The sequence below is a fragment of the Puntigrus tetrazona genome, chromosome 13 (assembly GCF_018831695.1).
Source record: "Puntigrus tetrazona isolate hp1 chromosome 13, ASM1883169v1, whole genome shotgun sequence".
Lineage (NCBI taxonomy): Eukaryota > Metazoa > Chordata > Actinopteri > Cypriniformes > Cyprinidae > Puntigrus > Puntigrus tetrazona.
In genome coordinates, this window is record NC_056711.1 from 12,212,301 (window position 1) to 12,227,942 (window position 15,642).

At 36.8% G+C, this 15,642-nt stretch overlaps 2 protein-coding genes across 12 annotated transcripts in view; both read right to left on the bottom strand.

The window, feature by feature from the left end:
* Positions 1-6,341, bottom strand: part of rock2a (rho-associated, coiled-coil containing protein kinase 2a) — a 34,763-nt gene extending 28,422 nt beyond the window's left edge. For 3 of the 4 annotated variants that reach the window (XM_043256333.1, XM_043256332.1, XM_043256331.1), the window contains exon 1: positions 5,508-6,340. In XM_043256333.1, coding sequence (XP_043112268.1) covers positions 5,508-5,606 — 99 coding nt within the window. In that variant the 5' untranslated portion in view covers positions 5,607-6,340. Of the gene's footprint in view, positions 1-5,507 lie in introns of all 4 variants that reach the window. The other variant, XM_043256330.1, reaches the window with a different exon arrangement.
* A 1,315-nt stretch (positions 6,342-7,656) lies between these two features.
* Positions 7,657-15,642, bottom strand: part of c13h2orf50 (chromosome 13 C2orf50 homolog) — a 45,408-nt gene continuing 37,422 nt past the window's right edge. For 4 of the 8 annotated variants that reach the window (XM_043256006.1, XM_043256004.1, XM_043256005.1 and 1 more), the window contains 4 exons: positions 14,658-14,728; positions 9,689-10,210; positions 9,278-9,317; positions 7,657-8,510 (listed from right to left, as the gene is read on the bottom strand). In XM_043256006.1, the coding sequence (XP_043111941.1) occupies positions 8,313-8,510; positions 9,278-9,317; positions 9,689-9,921 (471 nt within the window). In that variant the 5' untranslated portion in view covers positions 9,922-10,210; positions 14,658-14,728 and the 3' untranslated portion in view covers positions 7,657-8,312. Of the gene's footprint in view, positions 8,511-9,277; positions 9,318-9,688; positions 10,211-14,657; positions 14,729-15,179; positions 15,624-15,642 lie in introns of those variants that run through there. The other 4 variants (XM_043256012.1, XM_043256011.1, XM_043256009.1 and 1 more) reach the window with 4 other exon arrangements.

Sequence of the window (15,642 nt, forward strand, 5' to 3'; positions counted from 1 at the left end):
TGCATGATAAAAGTAGTTTTAATGGATTGATTATGCCTTGTATTGCTCTTTATAATGCAATAAATGCATTGTTCCATTTCATAAATAAATAAGTAACCACAGTGAATACAGTATAACAGTTATCAATTTATTGTTACACTATGCCTTTTAGTTTAAAGCTTTACTTAAAGTTTTATCTATGTTTTCAGTGGACACTAATGGTGAATTTTTCCAGACCAGTCTTAATAAAAAAAAAAATAAACAAAAGCATGCATGAGCATCACAAAGTTTAGAAAAGTGGTCCATATGAGTGGATGATATATTTAATCTGTTCTGATAGCAAGCTGTTAATGAAAATATTTAACCTTGATCAGTTGATTTGAAACAAATCTTTAAGCCTAGTATTGGGAATTGGATCAAAAGCTTATTTGAAAAGATATAACTCTAAAAAATGTTTATTATCAAATATGGTTTGCTTTGTTTACAATATTACGTGAGAGAAAAGTTACATTATGTCCTTCTTCCAGAGACGCATTTGAATCTGCATCCAGTGACGTGCATGTACACACACACACACACACACACACACACACACACACACACACACACACACACACACACACACACACTTCTTGGATTCTCCAGCAAAACAGTAGCTTCTGCTTGACATAAACAAAACAATATGCAGCTCCTTCAATATATGACACAGGAAGTTTAGGAGAACATGGAGAGATCTCATCAGCACAGCATCCAATGAAATTCCATATCCAACAAACAGTGAAGAACACAGGACAGGTATGAACATTAGCGACATGAAATCACATCTCCTCTCTCGCTGCAGAACAGATCCTCTCCTGATGAGATTAAACCTGCTGCGGGCTGATAAGATCCAACAATGACAACAAACAATAACAGTATCAGGATCCAGATGGACTCCTGCTTATCCCAGATGTTCCTGAATAAACCTTACAAACACAACAGCATGCAAAGACACGTGTGTGTGTGTGTGTGTGTGTGCGCGAGCTCATGTTATTGCTTCAGTGTTGAAGACGTGCTGGTTGAAAGACTACAGTAAGATACAGGACCTAAGACACCATCACACAGATACAGTTACAGTAAGAGTGAGGATTCAGAGACTCAGAGAAGTCTTTATGTTTCAGATGCCTGGGCTTCGGTAAAATAATATTTATGAAACAAGTCTCTTACACTCTTACCAAATTAATACAGTAATAAACTAATGTAATAAAATATTATTACAATTTTTACCATTTTAATATATTTTAAAATGTACATAAGATGCAAAGCAAATAATTTTTTTTATTAATAGAAAGTGCAATAGAACAGCATATTATAAACACTTCTTGCTGAATAAAAGTATATTTTTTTTAACAAAAAACCCTCAAAACCCTTTCTTTTTTTCTTTTGAAAATTCATCTTAAATGTTTTTTTTGCAGAACAGAACAGTTTACAAACCGGTACGGTATTTTTTGGTAAAACTTTATTAGGGTTAGAGTTTTAAAAATTAAAAGGTCAGATATAAATGGTCTATAAATGATTTAAAGGGATTTAAAAAGCTTAAAACAAACGTTTTCACACGAAGATGAAAAAGTATTTTAAAAAACCTGCTTATTTGCAAGCTTTGTGTTACAAAACACGTGTCTAATGTGCATGTGTAGGACAAGGGTGGAATTTGAACACTGCGGTCAGCATCTCTAACCCACTGCAACCACACAAACACACGCAAACTATACAAGCAGACGCTATCCACACACCTCAAGGGATGAAGGGAACAGAGATAAGGCCCATCAACATTCCAGCCTACAGCGTGACCGCCGGTTATCTTAGCCAGACCTATTCAGGGTTGCAAACTAAGTGTCTAAAAAACACTGCAACTGAAACATTCCACTTTGACCCAATCCAGAGCAACACGAGGCCCGATTTCTACGAATAAAGAATAGCATTCTGGTTTTACGGTTAGACTGGGATTGTGCGCGCTACAAGTACCTGTCCGAGCGCTGCCTTTCTGACAGCCACTAAATAAATGACAGACTGGTTATTCATTAACCTTCCCTCCTGAGCCTGACCTTTGCCCTTTCTGTCAGACCAAACTGCAACCTGGATCGACTTTAACTGTACAAGGCAACCAGTTTAATGATCGTCCATTATGCTGATCATATGAAAGACCATTTGTTAAAAGATTAAAGAGTTTTGGTAAAGTGAGTGTCAGTTTATGTTAGAGGAAGTGTAAAACTCCACGTCCAACTGCTGCCCTCTAAATTTAGCAGGAATATTACATCATCTTCAGGTGAAGGGGAGAAATTCGCTCTGGAATGTTGGCGTGGTAGCTATTTCTGAATTTTTTGTTCAACAGGTCACATTTGGATTAGGAGATTTACATGCACGTTACAAGTTTGGTTTTCTTCAGACAAAAATTTTTTTTTTTTTATATATATATATAAAATGTACCCAATCTTCTAGTGCAACAACAGACTTCTCTATGGACTTCTCCCATTAATTTGCCCTCATAAACCCAGCCGCTTTCATACAATTGACTGCAAGCTTGCATTCAGATTCAATCCAATCAAGAAAGAAACTACTTTTTTTTCCTGTTACATTTAGATGTATACGACATAAAAAAAAGATATGTTGCTATTTTCTTAACTTTAACACTTTACATTTAAAACATATACAGACACTCATTCGTAGTCTGTTTTAAGTTGACTAACAGACACAACATGCATTTACTCTTAAATATTAGTAAAATTAAGATATTACGATATTTAAGCCATTTTTACAAAATGCTTTAGAAGGTGTGCATGACAGAGACACAGAACAATGACACTGACATATTTTAAGATAACAAACATGCATTTTAGTGAGGGGTTAGTTAAAGCCTGTGAAAGCAGAGGTTCAAGTGTAGCTTGATTATTACTCAGCCTGTAGTGGACAAACGATGTATAATGATTAGCCTATATATTTTTACATATCAGAAGTGTCACAACGGAAAGACTTTTATTTTGACAACACTGAAAATCTAGCAGACTAGCACATCAATTCTCACACACAAGAATGAGTATTTATTTAAGGGAAATTTAATTCCTATTTTCCATAAGTTTGAACCATTTCCTTAATTTAATCAGCAAAGTACTATATGATTTATTTTAATACATTTTGCTTACGAAATTTGTTATGTATATGTTCTTTACTACCTATTAAATTAAGCCATGTTATAAACTGGCATCCATGTCGGCTGTAAAGAAAAAACAACAACTATATTACATGACCATTACATGTAAAAATGCAGTTTCTGACATTAAGTTGATTCAATAACTTTTTATATGCATGGATTAAAAACTGTCACAGTAAGACAACGTAGTAATCAGAGAAAAAAAGGAGGGTTGCATTGCACCATAAATATGGAAAAGTGCCTTTGGAAACATACCTGGAAAATTCCAAAAATTCCTGATGAATTTGCTTGGCATCACTCAGCCAAACACATACAGACTGGCCAAAGCGGGTATAATCTCAGGCTCAAATACTTGATTTAAAGGCCTGAAATCAATCGCATTATGCTGGATAACTGTCAGTAATCAGCTTGAGCTATAATTAATGACAAGTTAAAGAGTTCATGGGGGGGTGAAAGCAAAGAGAAAGATCATTTTTGTATTTTTGGGCATAAACTAAAAAAAAAAATCCATTCTTGACATCAATTGCAACCTTAACATCATATTGGAAGAATACAGCACCAACGAAATGGAAACGTCTGTGATCTGTTTTCTAGAAGTATCTCTGTACAGCTAAACACTCACACACAGAGCTATCTCCTGCCCTGAGCTAAACCAGAGAGGGACTTGAGCTAAAAATGGCAGAGAGAAAGACAGAAAGAGAGAGAAGGAGAGTGAAGCCTGTTCACTCCCACTCACTGCTTCCCACTTCTTCTCTGCTCATCTCCTCCTCAGGAAACACACACATTCTTCAGCTGTGGAGAAACTCTGTCACCAGCACTCTCATAATGGACAACACACACACACACACACACCTCTTTGATAAACATACACCGATTCTTTCAGAAAGGATGACCCATATCTGCTCAGAGCTTAGACCAAATTCTGGCCCAGATACAGAGAGTCAAAATCATGCTTCCTCAAGTGTCTGCAGAGCATTGTTTGGTTTTGGAGCAGATTAACTTTAATCAGTCACGCACATCTGACATTTTACACACAGTATATGCATGCAGGAACATTCAGTACCAAAAGAACCGCCTCGGATGAATCACTTCACTTACTATGAGCAGTAAGTTTCACAACTTTGTGTATCTCTGAAGAACTCCAAACACACACATTTAAAGCGAACATAATTAGTCAGATAAAAATACTTCCTTTTGGACATGAAAATAGTTTGTTATATTATCCAAAACCATAAGTAATACATTAATAGGCTGGTTTCCCTGTTGCTCTATCAAATCATGACTGTTAGTTTATGCATCACAACCAGCCCAACGCAACAACTATGATTTTAACCAATAGTGAGAGTTTGGGGTGGGACTGTATGTCAGACTAACCAAAGGTTCATACTTTTGGTTGCTGTTGTTTTGTTTAATGTCATAAGCTTTGCAGAAATTATACAGTTCAGTATTGGTTTTGTCAGTTTCTCCAACTCACTGAAAAGAAAAACAACATCTGACGAGCATTAGAACTCATTTACATTGCTCTCAAAACAATAATTTTATCATTTAGTAATTAATATAGAATTTATTATATATAGATCACAACAGTTTGCCGTTTGATGGTGCAGCCAAAACGAGGTTTTGTCAGATTTATCTCACTTCTGGCGTTCTGCCTATCTTCTGTATTTTCAATATACATAGACATAAACCGATTGACAAGCTCTAGTCTCGAGATATTATCGCTGGGCACCAACTGAACCGCACATGTGCCCACAAACACACAAGGGCACTGAGCGTTCATCTATCAGTTAACAGAAAAATAAACGTATAAATTAATTCTATGGAGGGTACTATAAAAGATAAGATCAAACGGTGAATATTTCTCCTCTCAGAAACGCCTAAAACCTTCACCTGCAGGCCAGTTAATAGCACGGTCTCCTTCCAGAACCAAACAAGCCATCGGCAGCAGGAAGGGGGAATTACGAAATTGTCATGTTGCAGGCCAACAATATTACTATATTTGGAGCGAGGCAACAGATGAACTCAGAACTTGACGCAGCAGAGTTATTCAAATATGGCAAGTGTATGCAAGAATACTTTTATACGTGGAGAGTGAGACTTGAGGTTAGCCCAAGTTATTGACAAGGAAAGTAGGAAGTGGGTAGCGATGTTTATGCACCAATACCGAGGATATTAAAAGAGACGTGAACGTGCACACTGAGCTTCCTCGCAGTTGATGTTTCAGCAACGCAACATCGCGGTTAGGTTGTTGCTATTTTTCTGTTTTTTCTGTCTCAAGTGTCTCTAGGCAACGGATCTTCGAGGCGCATGAAACATTCATGAAAAAGGACGGTGAACTTACCAGCAAACTTTCCAAGTTGATCGCAGACCGCGGCTCTTTGAGCATGGCTTCCAGTTGTCTCAGCCGGTTTTCCATCCTTCTCTCCGCTCCTAGCGACATTTTTGCCTTGTCCTGGCGCCAGTCTGAGCAACGAAGAGCGATCTAACAAAACTTTTCTGGTTCACATTAAAAGATACAAGGTATTCTTTCAAGTCGTCGAGCGGCGGGCCTAGGCAGCCTCCGAATCGCCGCCCTCCAAAAAAGTACCCCGGGCTTGTCCAGAATCAAGCGGAAAAAAAATAATCCAATGGGAACAATTGAGGTTTTCCAAACTTTCCCCTTCAAAACGATCTGTGAAGTGGTTACTTTAAACAGCTGAGAGAAGTCAAACCACCCATCCTTAACGCGAGCGTACCGTCAATGGCGCGATAAACTTTTAATTTTGAGAGGATTGAGCAGCAGGGCGTTTTCTGGGCGCCCCTCTCCTCTCCTCCCCGCCTCTCTCCTCCCTCCCCTCGTCTCCTCTCCCCCTCTGGCTGGACGAGCCTCACTTCAAATCTTCCCCAGTTCATAAACAACGCTGCTGTTGTTCAAAGGCGAGCATCAGTCGGAGTCGACCAGACCGCAAACTCCAACGCATTCCTGCAAGACACTAACTGCGACGTGAAACGCAACCGATGCCTTTTTTATGCGTATTATTAATAATTCCTGATAAAGTTAATTATTTTAAGTTACTCGCAAGCGCTTTCCTAAAGTGTCTCCGCATGTCGTTAGTTCATTCGGCAGCTCGCGCCAGTTCGGCTCTTCGGTGATCCAGCAGGTAGCTCGAGCCTCGAGTTCGTTTCTCTGACATCAACTAGCGATGTCCGATCCGCGAGCGAATCGTTCTTTTGATTCGGACCTTTTTAAATGAATCGGTTGATCCGACTCACAAAAATGGTCCAACTAGTCTTCTTAGCGATTCTTTAGTTAGGAACAAATACGTTGATTGAAGGTGTAATTACTAAAGTTTAATTCGGCGAAAACACATAAAATTGCAATAAGCGCCAGTAAACGTGACTTTTTTTTTACAGAATGCCTTATTAGGATATCAAGAACCACGTGATGACGCGAGTGCGCCGTGACGCAAAATAATTACTGAATCGTTTATGTAAACGATTCTTTGAAATGAGTTGGTCGAAAGAACCGATTCTCTCAAATTAATTCATCACCAGCGTCGACGACAACAGCAGTGAGCAGTCTTTACCCATAAGCCTCTCTTCTCTCTGTCTCGCCCACGAGCGGCTGCACACGGGATAATGCTAATATCCTCCAGTGGATAGCATTCTCACACCCACCATATCACAGAAGAATCACAGAACATCATTCCGCTTTTAGTTTCATTAGTTTCCTCCACATCATTTAGAAACAATGTTCAGGAAGAGTAAAGGTCGTGTTGTAATGAACGTGAGTCGACTGATAAAAGTGCGAAATGTGAGGTAACTGAACACAGGATGTAGAAATTACCACATTGAATAATGTTGCTGGAGAGTGGAGTAGCCTACGTTATAAATTATCTTTTTATTTGTTTATTTATGGGGAGAATTGAATAAAGAATTGCATGTTGCCTATATGAAGTTTTTTAATTAACTGAAAATGCAGTCGGTTCTCGTCAATGGCCAAGTGGCTTATTCATGAAATGGCTTATTCATAAATCCTTTATGAATTTATTCTCAGCTCAATTTTGAAGTAGCGCGAGGAACAGAACCTTCTACTGAATGAGTGGAACAGCGACCTCTTGTCGGTGCAACTCCATTATGAAGTTTCACTTGTTGATATTGTTAAGAAAGGCGAATTCTTCCACTAGAGGGCGCGTTTTATCTCTAACGGGACAACAAATCTAATAAAAAAACAACCTTGCTGGACTAATATTAGCTGAAATATTTGGTATCACGAGCAAGATTGAACCGACTCCCCATTTTATGCATTCCTGCCCCTGCTCAAGTTTCAAATCGATCATAATTATTACTAGGAAAATAAAAAGTCAAAACCTTTTGGAGCTGCAGTGATTTCATCCCTCGCTCTCTCGATGAGTACAAATAAGTAAAAACATATGTTAGTGTATTTTGAAATCTCTTATGACTGTCATCACATTTGTGGCCAAAAAGAAGCTGTTTAAAAGAAGAAAAACTTTATTGGAATATAATTTGGCAAAATATGTATACTTTTAAACATTACATATGTATAAGGTCTTGGCAAAACAGTTCTAACCCTTTTAATGTTCGATGGATAAAATGTCTATCTTGGCTAAGACTATTTGTAAACTGAATTGTGAAGAATCACCTGTCATATCTAATACCTCTTCTCTCAAGAGACAAACAAATCTAACCCTTTTATGTACAGAAAAAACAAATCTCTCTGATCTAGGAGATTTAATCCAGTTGTGTAACTAATTTGCATTTATACACTGAGGAGTATCTGCGTTCATCTAAAAAATGAATATGCAAACGGCATATTCTACAATCAGCGTCATCTTTACTGCCTCCCAGCATATTACAGTACTCTGAGAGATGCATATTAATGCAGCACAAAATCTAATATAAAACAAAATTTCTCAACACACTGTCAAAATACACACATACATACACAGGTTGGCTGATATTTGGGCTGTCCAGAGAAAAAAAAATACATCTACAAAACAAACGGTCACCCACTGAACACCCTTGACTTTTGTCTAGTTATACAGGTAAAGGCGAGACAAACAGAATGACCCAAAGGAAGGGTCTCTAGAGAAGGCAACAAATCTCTACAGAGCGTTTTGAACGCGTCCTTTTGCCTGGTAAAACCTCAGCAGGGATGCATCTCTGGATTCCTTTTGGTCTTGCGGTGGTTTGCCGTCAGAGTTAGCAGGCCGTCCAGGTGAATCAGCTCTTTGCCAAGCTCAGTGTACAGGCCGCTGCCGAACATTTGGTTACTTGTGTTTGGGACTCTGTCTGAGTATAAAGACACAGAGCCGGGGAGAGGAGTCTCTGTACGTGGATGACCCTGTGATAAGGGAAATACAACTAAACTGACAAACGGCTTAACATCGCAGCTCGAGGTACTCCATCATGAAAACTTGACCATGAAAATATTCACCCAAAATAAAGGTGAATGACTGCTTTAGTAAAATAGTATTAGTAATAATAAACACTTCGTAATGGACCTTGAGCATGGATTCAAAGCAATATCTAAATTATTTTTAGTAATAGAAATAACATCATGTGAACATGAAGTATGACCAGTCCCATAAAGACCCCCAACTTATATCAAAAATACAGTTCAGTTCTTTTGTACAACTTCTTAACAATAATTTATGAGTACATGAAATAATGTATTAGAAAAAATAGCTATTTCAAACAATGTTACAATAATTTTATTTAATAATTGAATTGACAATGACACCGTTCAGAAACTTGCAGAAAAGTTGTAAAGTTTTTGAAAGAAATATTAATTAATTTGATTATTACAATTTTTTTATTTTTCAGCAGTCATTACTGAACAGTCTTCAGTGTCACGGCCCTTCAAAATTATTCTACAAACTGATTTTTCAGGATTATTTGTTGAATTTATCAGAAATTTAAATATCTTGTAATCATAAATGTCTTTACTGTTACTTTTGATTTATTAAATGCATCAGAATATATCTCGCTGATCTTAAACGTTTAAACAGTATAGCAATTTATATATGCAGTACATGTTAATTAAATTGACATTTTATCAATATTGCGATAAAACAGCTCTAGGTCGTCACTGATAAGAGGGCTTCTTACCAGCTGGTCAAAGTTCATCAGGAAACTCCAGTTCTTCTCCCTGTGATAAAACAACCGTGAAGCATTTTACAGCATCATGTTCTCTTATCTCCAGTCGATGCGGTACAATGAATTATTTAGAGGCGAAATTGTGATCGTTTTATTATATGTTGTTGGTCGTGCCTACAGTAACCACGGTTGTATATATAGGCTACAGTAGTTGGTAAAGAACAAGAGATGAGTAACCGTAACGCACACCGTCCAGGGGGCGCCTGGTCAACCACAATCAATCCCGTATCAAATAACGGGTCAAACAATGCCACATTTAAGAGGTGAAAGAAAAGATTAGTAACGTAACTCGAGAGAAAGTAAGAAAACAAACCGACAACCCCGTGACATTTCTAAGAAAGTGAATGCAGTTTTCTTTCTCACCATTCTTTCACACCGGTTCGCTCCGTGCGCACAAACTCTCTCCAAACCTGGTCCTGCTTTACCGGATCTCGGGTATCATCGTCTTGCGCCGGTGTCTCACCGGTGTTTCGTGTCCTGCCCGCCGAATGCCTGAACACTGAGACCGAGGACTGAGAGGCGAGAGGACCATTGGGTCTATCCGGTAAACGGTACCCGGCTGAAGTGGCGCGCCGCGTGTTTCCTTTCCTCTCCATCACTCAGTCCTTGAGCTCGTCAAACACAAATATATTTAAGCCCCTGCAAATTGCATTTTTACCTATTTAGTCACTTGGCTTAAATTGCTGTGTTGATGAATTGATTTTCTTTTAGCAGACCTCCTTGTCTTGAGCCGTGCTGCGCGCCAGTTCCAGCAATCACAACACCAGAGCTGCTGCCGCGGAGATTGGCTCTTGTTTACCCGGCACGTTTCCCCGGGAGACAGCCGGGCGATGCTGGGATACCCTCTCAAAGCTTTTGTTAATTCACGAGGAGCGGAGACATCCGCTGCAACAATGCAGCAAATTAGTATTACAAAAGCCAAAGACTGACAGACGGGTGACATAACAGTGCACGTGAGCCTACACAAAAGAACAGCCGTTCAACCAAATTGTTCAAATATGAGAAAAAAGAAAATAAAATAAAATATAAAACACACTGTCATTATGTCCTTAACTGCATGCAACAGACAAATGTTAATCTGCTGAAGTTTGTGGCATAGTTAATTCATCCAAAGCAATTCATGTGCAAAGATAAGAACAAATATATAGCCTACTGTATTCAAAAATCATGTCTTTAGAGAAGAGTATAGAGAGTGATACTGCAAATCGTTTCGCAGACAATGATGAATTGTTAAACAGTGACATTTGACCTCTAAATGAGAGGTTACTTTTCTCTGTTTATCTAAAAAAGGTTAGTATCAGGTTTATCATTACTGAATAGACATTATTTGAAATTAGATGAAGAAACAGATGAAACAGAATAAAAGATTTAAAAATTGTACTTATGTAAAATAACTAAAATAACTATAAATAACAAATTTTTACTTTTGTAAAACATTTTAAAATATGTGACCCTAAACCACAAAACCAGTCATAAGGATCAGGTTTTTTTTAATTATTATTATTGTATACATTATTATTAATGTATACACCATCTGAAAGCCAAGTAAATAAGCTTGTTAGGATAGGACAATATTTGGTTTATTTAAAAATCTGGACTCTAAGGGTGAAAAAAATCGAAATATTTAGTAAGCGGCCTTTAAAGTTGTCCAAATGAAGTCCTTAGCAATGCATATTACTAATCAAAAAAAGTTTTGATATATTTAATGTAGGACGTTTAGGATGATCTTTTACTTGATTTTGAGTTTTTGACCAGCATTTAATTTTATTTTATTGTGATGCTTAAACACCTTCATATAAATTCTTTTAAGTATTATGCCATGTTTTTAATATATATTTTTGGAGGTGTTTATTTATGGGGTTTGTTTTATGTTTTCCTGTTGCCCTAAAGGGGGCGGTATACTCCATATTTTGTTTGCTAACTTGTAAGCAGCAGCAGGTTAATCACCCAAATGTAAATTAAAGAAAGAGAGAGAGAGAGAGAGAGAGAGAGAGAGAGAGAGAGACAGAGTAAAAGGGAAAGTAAAAAATAACAATTATAAGCCTATAATTTTAATTTTGAGTCCATAATTAAATGTTATGAGTTTAACAGTTTCTTGCTGAAATATTTTTAAGAGAGCAGGGTATTTAGAGCTGTGGGATGCACCGAGCTCACATACTGTGTCACAGCGTTAAATAATTTAGCTGAGTCCAGTAAAGCCTGTGATTCACTGTGACAGTAGTTCTGACTTCAGCTTTTGGGGTGCAGGTGAGGTTTGTACCTGCAGTGAGTCAGACAGGTCCAGTTCTGCACACCTAATAGAAACGAGAATGTCTATAGCAGAACATCATGGACAGGGCTTGAATAATCTGGTTAAAATAATGAAGATCTATTCCATATCAATTCATTTCAATAAAAGAACTGGCCAACTTTGTGTCATTGCAGTCAAATAGCCAGGAGCAATAACACCATGAGCAGCCTGCCTAAATTTATTCGAAGAGTATTTTTTTTTTCAGTTGCTTGACTGTAGATTAAGCCAGTTTTCATTTTCTGAATTTAATATTTATAGATTATATATACTGGAACGCAGCCCTGTCACTTGCATCTATTTTTTCAAAAAACACAAATACTAATATAATATAATTTTTCTATGAGATTAGTCTTTTGATGATAATAGATTGTATAAATTCCTAAGTAAAGGTTCCTTATTGGCATTTGTGGTTCCATAAATAATCTTTAACATCTAATGAACAATTTTATTGCACAAAAGGCTCTTTATAGTGGAAAAAGTGTTTATTTTAGGAACTGTTCACTGAAAGATCTGATACTGTCAGATTAAGTTATTCATAGAAAATAGGTTTTTCATATTTTAACCTTTTGCTTCTGCTTTGAAGTGTAATACTGATATTTTCTCAGATACATTTTTAGGATAGAAAGCATCTCATAAGCATTATCAAAAACTGTATGGATACCCAAGGCATGTCAGACAGTCACGCCCACAGCAGGGGGAGACGTCCGTACTTTCCAGCTTTTAAACATCCTGCCAGCCTCTATATTGATTTGCGAGAGCCCTGTGGGGTGCTGTAGTCTTCCAGCCCATTTTAGGCAAGGCTTACTCATCACCCCCAACCAATTACTGCCTTTCACCATGAACGCATTTAATGAAACGATTAGAGGTAATTTTTCCTATGGATAGATATCCGATTCCTGACGCACGACGCCCACACACGTCTTCCCATCAGCCTCACTCAAGGTGACAAAATTGTTGGAAAAGGTGAAGAGCGAGAGAAATGAAATCCCTTTCTGAATGGTACAATAAGATCAGAGAAGGACTATTTCCGGCTGGCTTTGCCAGTCTGAAAGTGGCGTTTCATTAAAATTCTCTTGATTGAGACTGTGATCCAGAGTTCTGTCAGGAGTTCACTTCTTTGATCTGGTCTTTGGAGACTGCTAATTAACTTAGAAAGAGTTTATCCCTATTTCCTCAAAGGACCTCCTACACATTCACAAAGTGACTTTATTTTGATCAGATGGTGAGAAAACATCAAGTTAATGCTGGCTGTATGACACCAGAGTATGCGTGAGAGGCAGCGGGGAAAAACAGCAAAAGAGGCAGACAAACAGGTATATGTGTGTGTGTGTGTGTCTAGCAGTGAGTCAGTGTGTGTGTGTGTGTGTGTGTGTGTACAGACTTAAATATATGCCTGAGAAATGTTCACTGGCATGAGAAATTGCATGTGGGTGTTTAGAGGGAGATGTGGTTTCTTTGGTATCATTAATATCACAGAAATTTTAATTAAACATTACTCTGTGTCCCAGAGCAAATCTAACACATGACATAAATAGTCACATGATATGATCATTCAAAACACCATATACACCATGGCTGACTAATTTAAAGGAAAAATATATTACTCAGGTGTTTATTTTCATTAAATCATCTAAATCTGAAATGCACTAAAATGCACTAATATGTCAGGCTGTGTGTGCACATGATATTGTTTGTTATTCTCCAGAAGTGTGATCACATCTGACAGCAGTCAGTCATCCTGTCGATTAAATAACATTACAGATACAACAATCAGTCAATTCTAGAGGTATACAAATCTACAAAAAGTGACAATGTTTTAGTAACCATTAGCTGTAAAAAAGAAAAAAAGAAAAAGAAAACTCTCCTGACCAAATGTTTGCACGAGTGATCTTAAATGATTCATACATTTGTATTACAATTCCCAATACACTCTCAGTTGTATATATACAATGCTACTATACTGGTCTGATTATTAAAAAAAAGTTCTATATTAAATGACAAGCAACAAAGTAAACAAAGTCACCAAGAGACAAAGGCACAAAAAGAACAACCACTAATAAAGATTACAGCTGGTATTAACTGCTTCTGAACATAGAGATCCGGGAGGAACGCATGCACAACATGTTTCTCCTCAATATAGTGTAGTCACACAGGATTAATATAGCAGGAGAGATGGACATGATCACTTTTGCCTGTGCCCTCATCATTTCCACCTGATCACAGGTCAGGTCTGGCAGCTAAAAGAGTGCGCCGGCAGGCCTATAATTTATTTAACCTCATTTTGAATGACTTTCACTGATCTGGAACTGATCTGGTTCTGAAAGTACTGAGAGAAACACATGAAACACAAAAAAGTCTGATGAGGAGCTAATTGAAAAGTTGCACTTGCTTCAGTGTTTGATTTTTTTTCTCCTTTTTTGCACCTGTACCTGAATGTAATTACATTCAATCACAATTTAGAAAGATGGCAGTTAGTATAACATAATCAAACATTTTAAGTAAACTTAAGTTTTATGTTATGACTTATCATTTTGGTACATTTGTGTGTGTGTGTGTGTGTGTGTGTGTTATATGTCAAAGTGTGTGATGAAAGGAATGAACAACTGAACCGAGATCAGGACATGTGGTCACCAGAGCTAGGTGATGCATGCAACTGGGATTACATAATGACATACCAAAATGATTAGATTAAATTCCATTTTAAAATTTTTTTATCAGACCAGTTACTTTTTATGTATTAAAGATAATAATTAATTATATATAAATATGTATATATATATAATTCATATATATATATATATTTATATAATAACAAATGGAATAGATGTTTTCAAATGGAATAGATTTTCTTACTCTTTGTATAACATTATTCTCTTTAAATCAATGTGATAAATGAGATTAAAAGTTAAAAGTAATTAAAAGTAATCTAAAAGTAGTATTTTACCTAAATTGTGTAATGTAACAGATATCATTACTTACTACAATTTTTGTCATGTAATTTGGAATTAGGAATGGATTATAATTTGGAAGTATTCTACTCACCTCTAGTGGTGACACATTTTATTCCCAGTATTTTTTAAAGCATGCAGGGCCAGTTGACACACTTCAAAATTCTGAAAAATAAAGATGGAAAAAAACCAGTTCATTTAACATGCAATAAATAATGGGCATGTTCTCATAGTATATGGAACAAACCAGCTTTAAATAGCCTATTATAATTTAAATGGTAAAGGATATACAGTATGTACTTGTGAAAAAATTAACTATTCTTTAAAAAAGTGTCATAAAAATACCAAGCCATTGTTTTTGTCCTGAGAATACAGTGCATCTCTTATATGGCTGATTCTAGTCTGAAAGTATGCTGTGTGTTTGTGTGTGTGTGTTCATTGGTTTACCAACAGATATTAGAAGAATATGATAATATTACATTTTTTGTTTGAATGACAGAATACAAAAACCATTTTAGAATGGTCTTTGAAGCCAACATATAAAATCACAGCTAGAGAAAAGACACACTTAAATGGTTAGTTCACCCAAAAAATGAAATTAGTCTGTTTTACTCACCTTCAAAGCATCCTAGGTGTACGTGACTTTCTTCTTTCAGACAAATCCAGTCGGAGTCATATAAAAAATTATCCTGACACTTCTAAGCTCTGTTATTGTAGTGGGTGGGTGTTTCCTTTTAACTGTCCAATTCACAACAGTGTGAGGGACTGTTTTATTACAGATGCGCATACTTTATTTAACATCTACAGTAAACAACAAACACCCGTTTAGTCCCATGGAAAGGCTTGGAGAGGTCTGGAAAGTTTTCAATATGAATTTGTCTGAAAGAAGAAAGTCATACACATCTGCTTCGAACGTAAGTAAAACAAAGCCTAATTTTCATTTTTGGATGAACTAAGCCTCTAAATCTAGATTGAAAACCTTCTTTTCACTAAAATCAAGCTCTGACAAGTAGCCTTACTATCCTGAAAATAATATGAAAAAAATACTTGTTGCACTGCAATGATTTTCTGTTTTGATG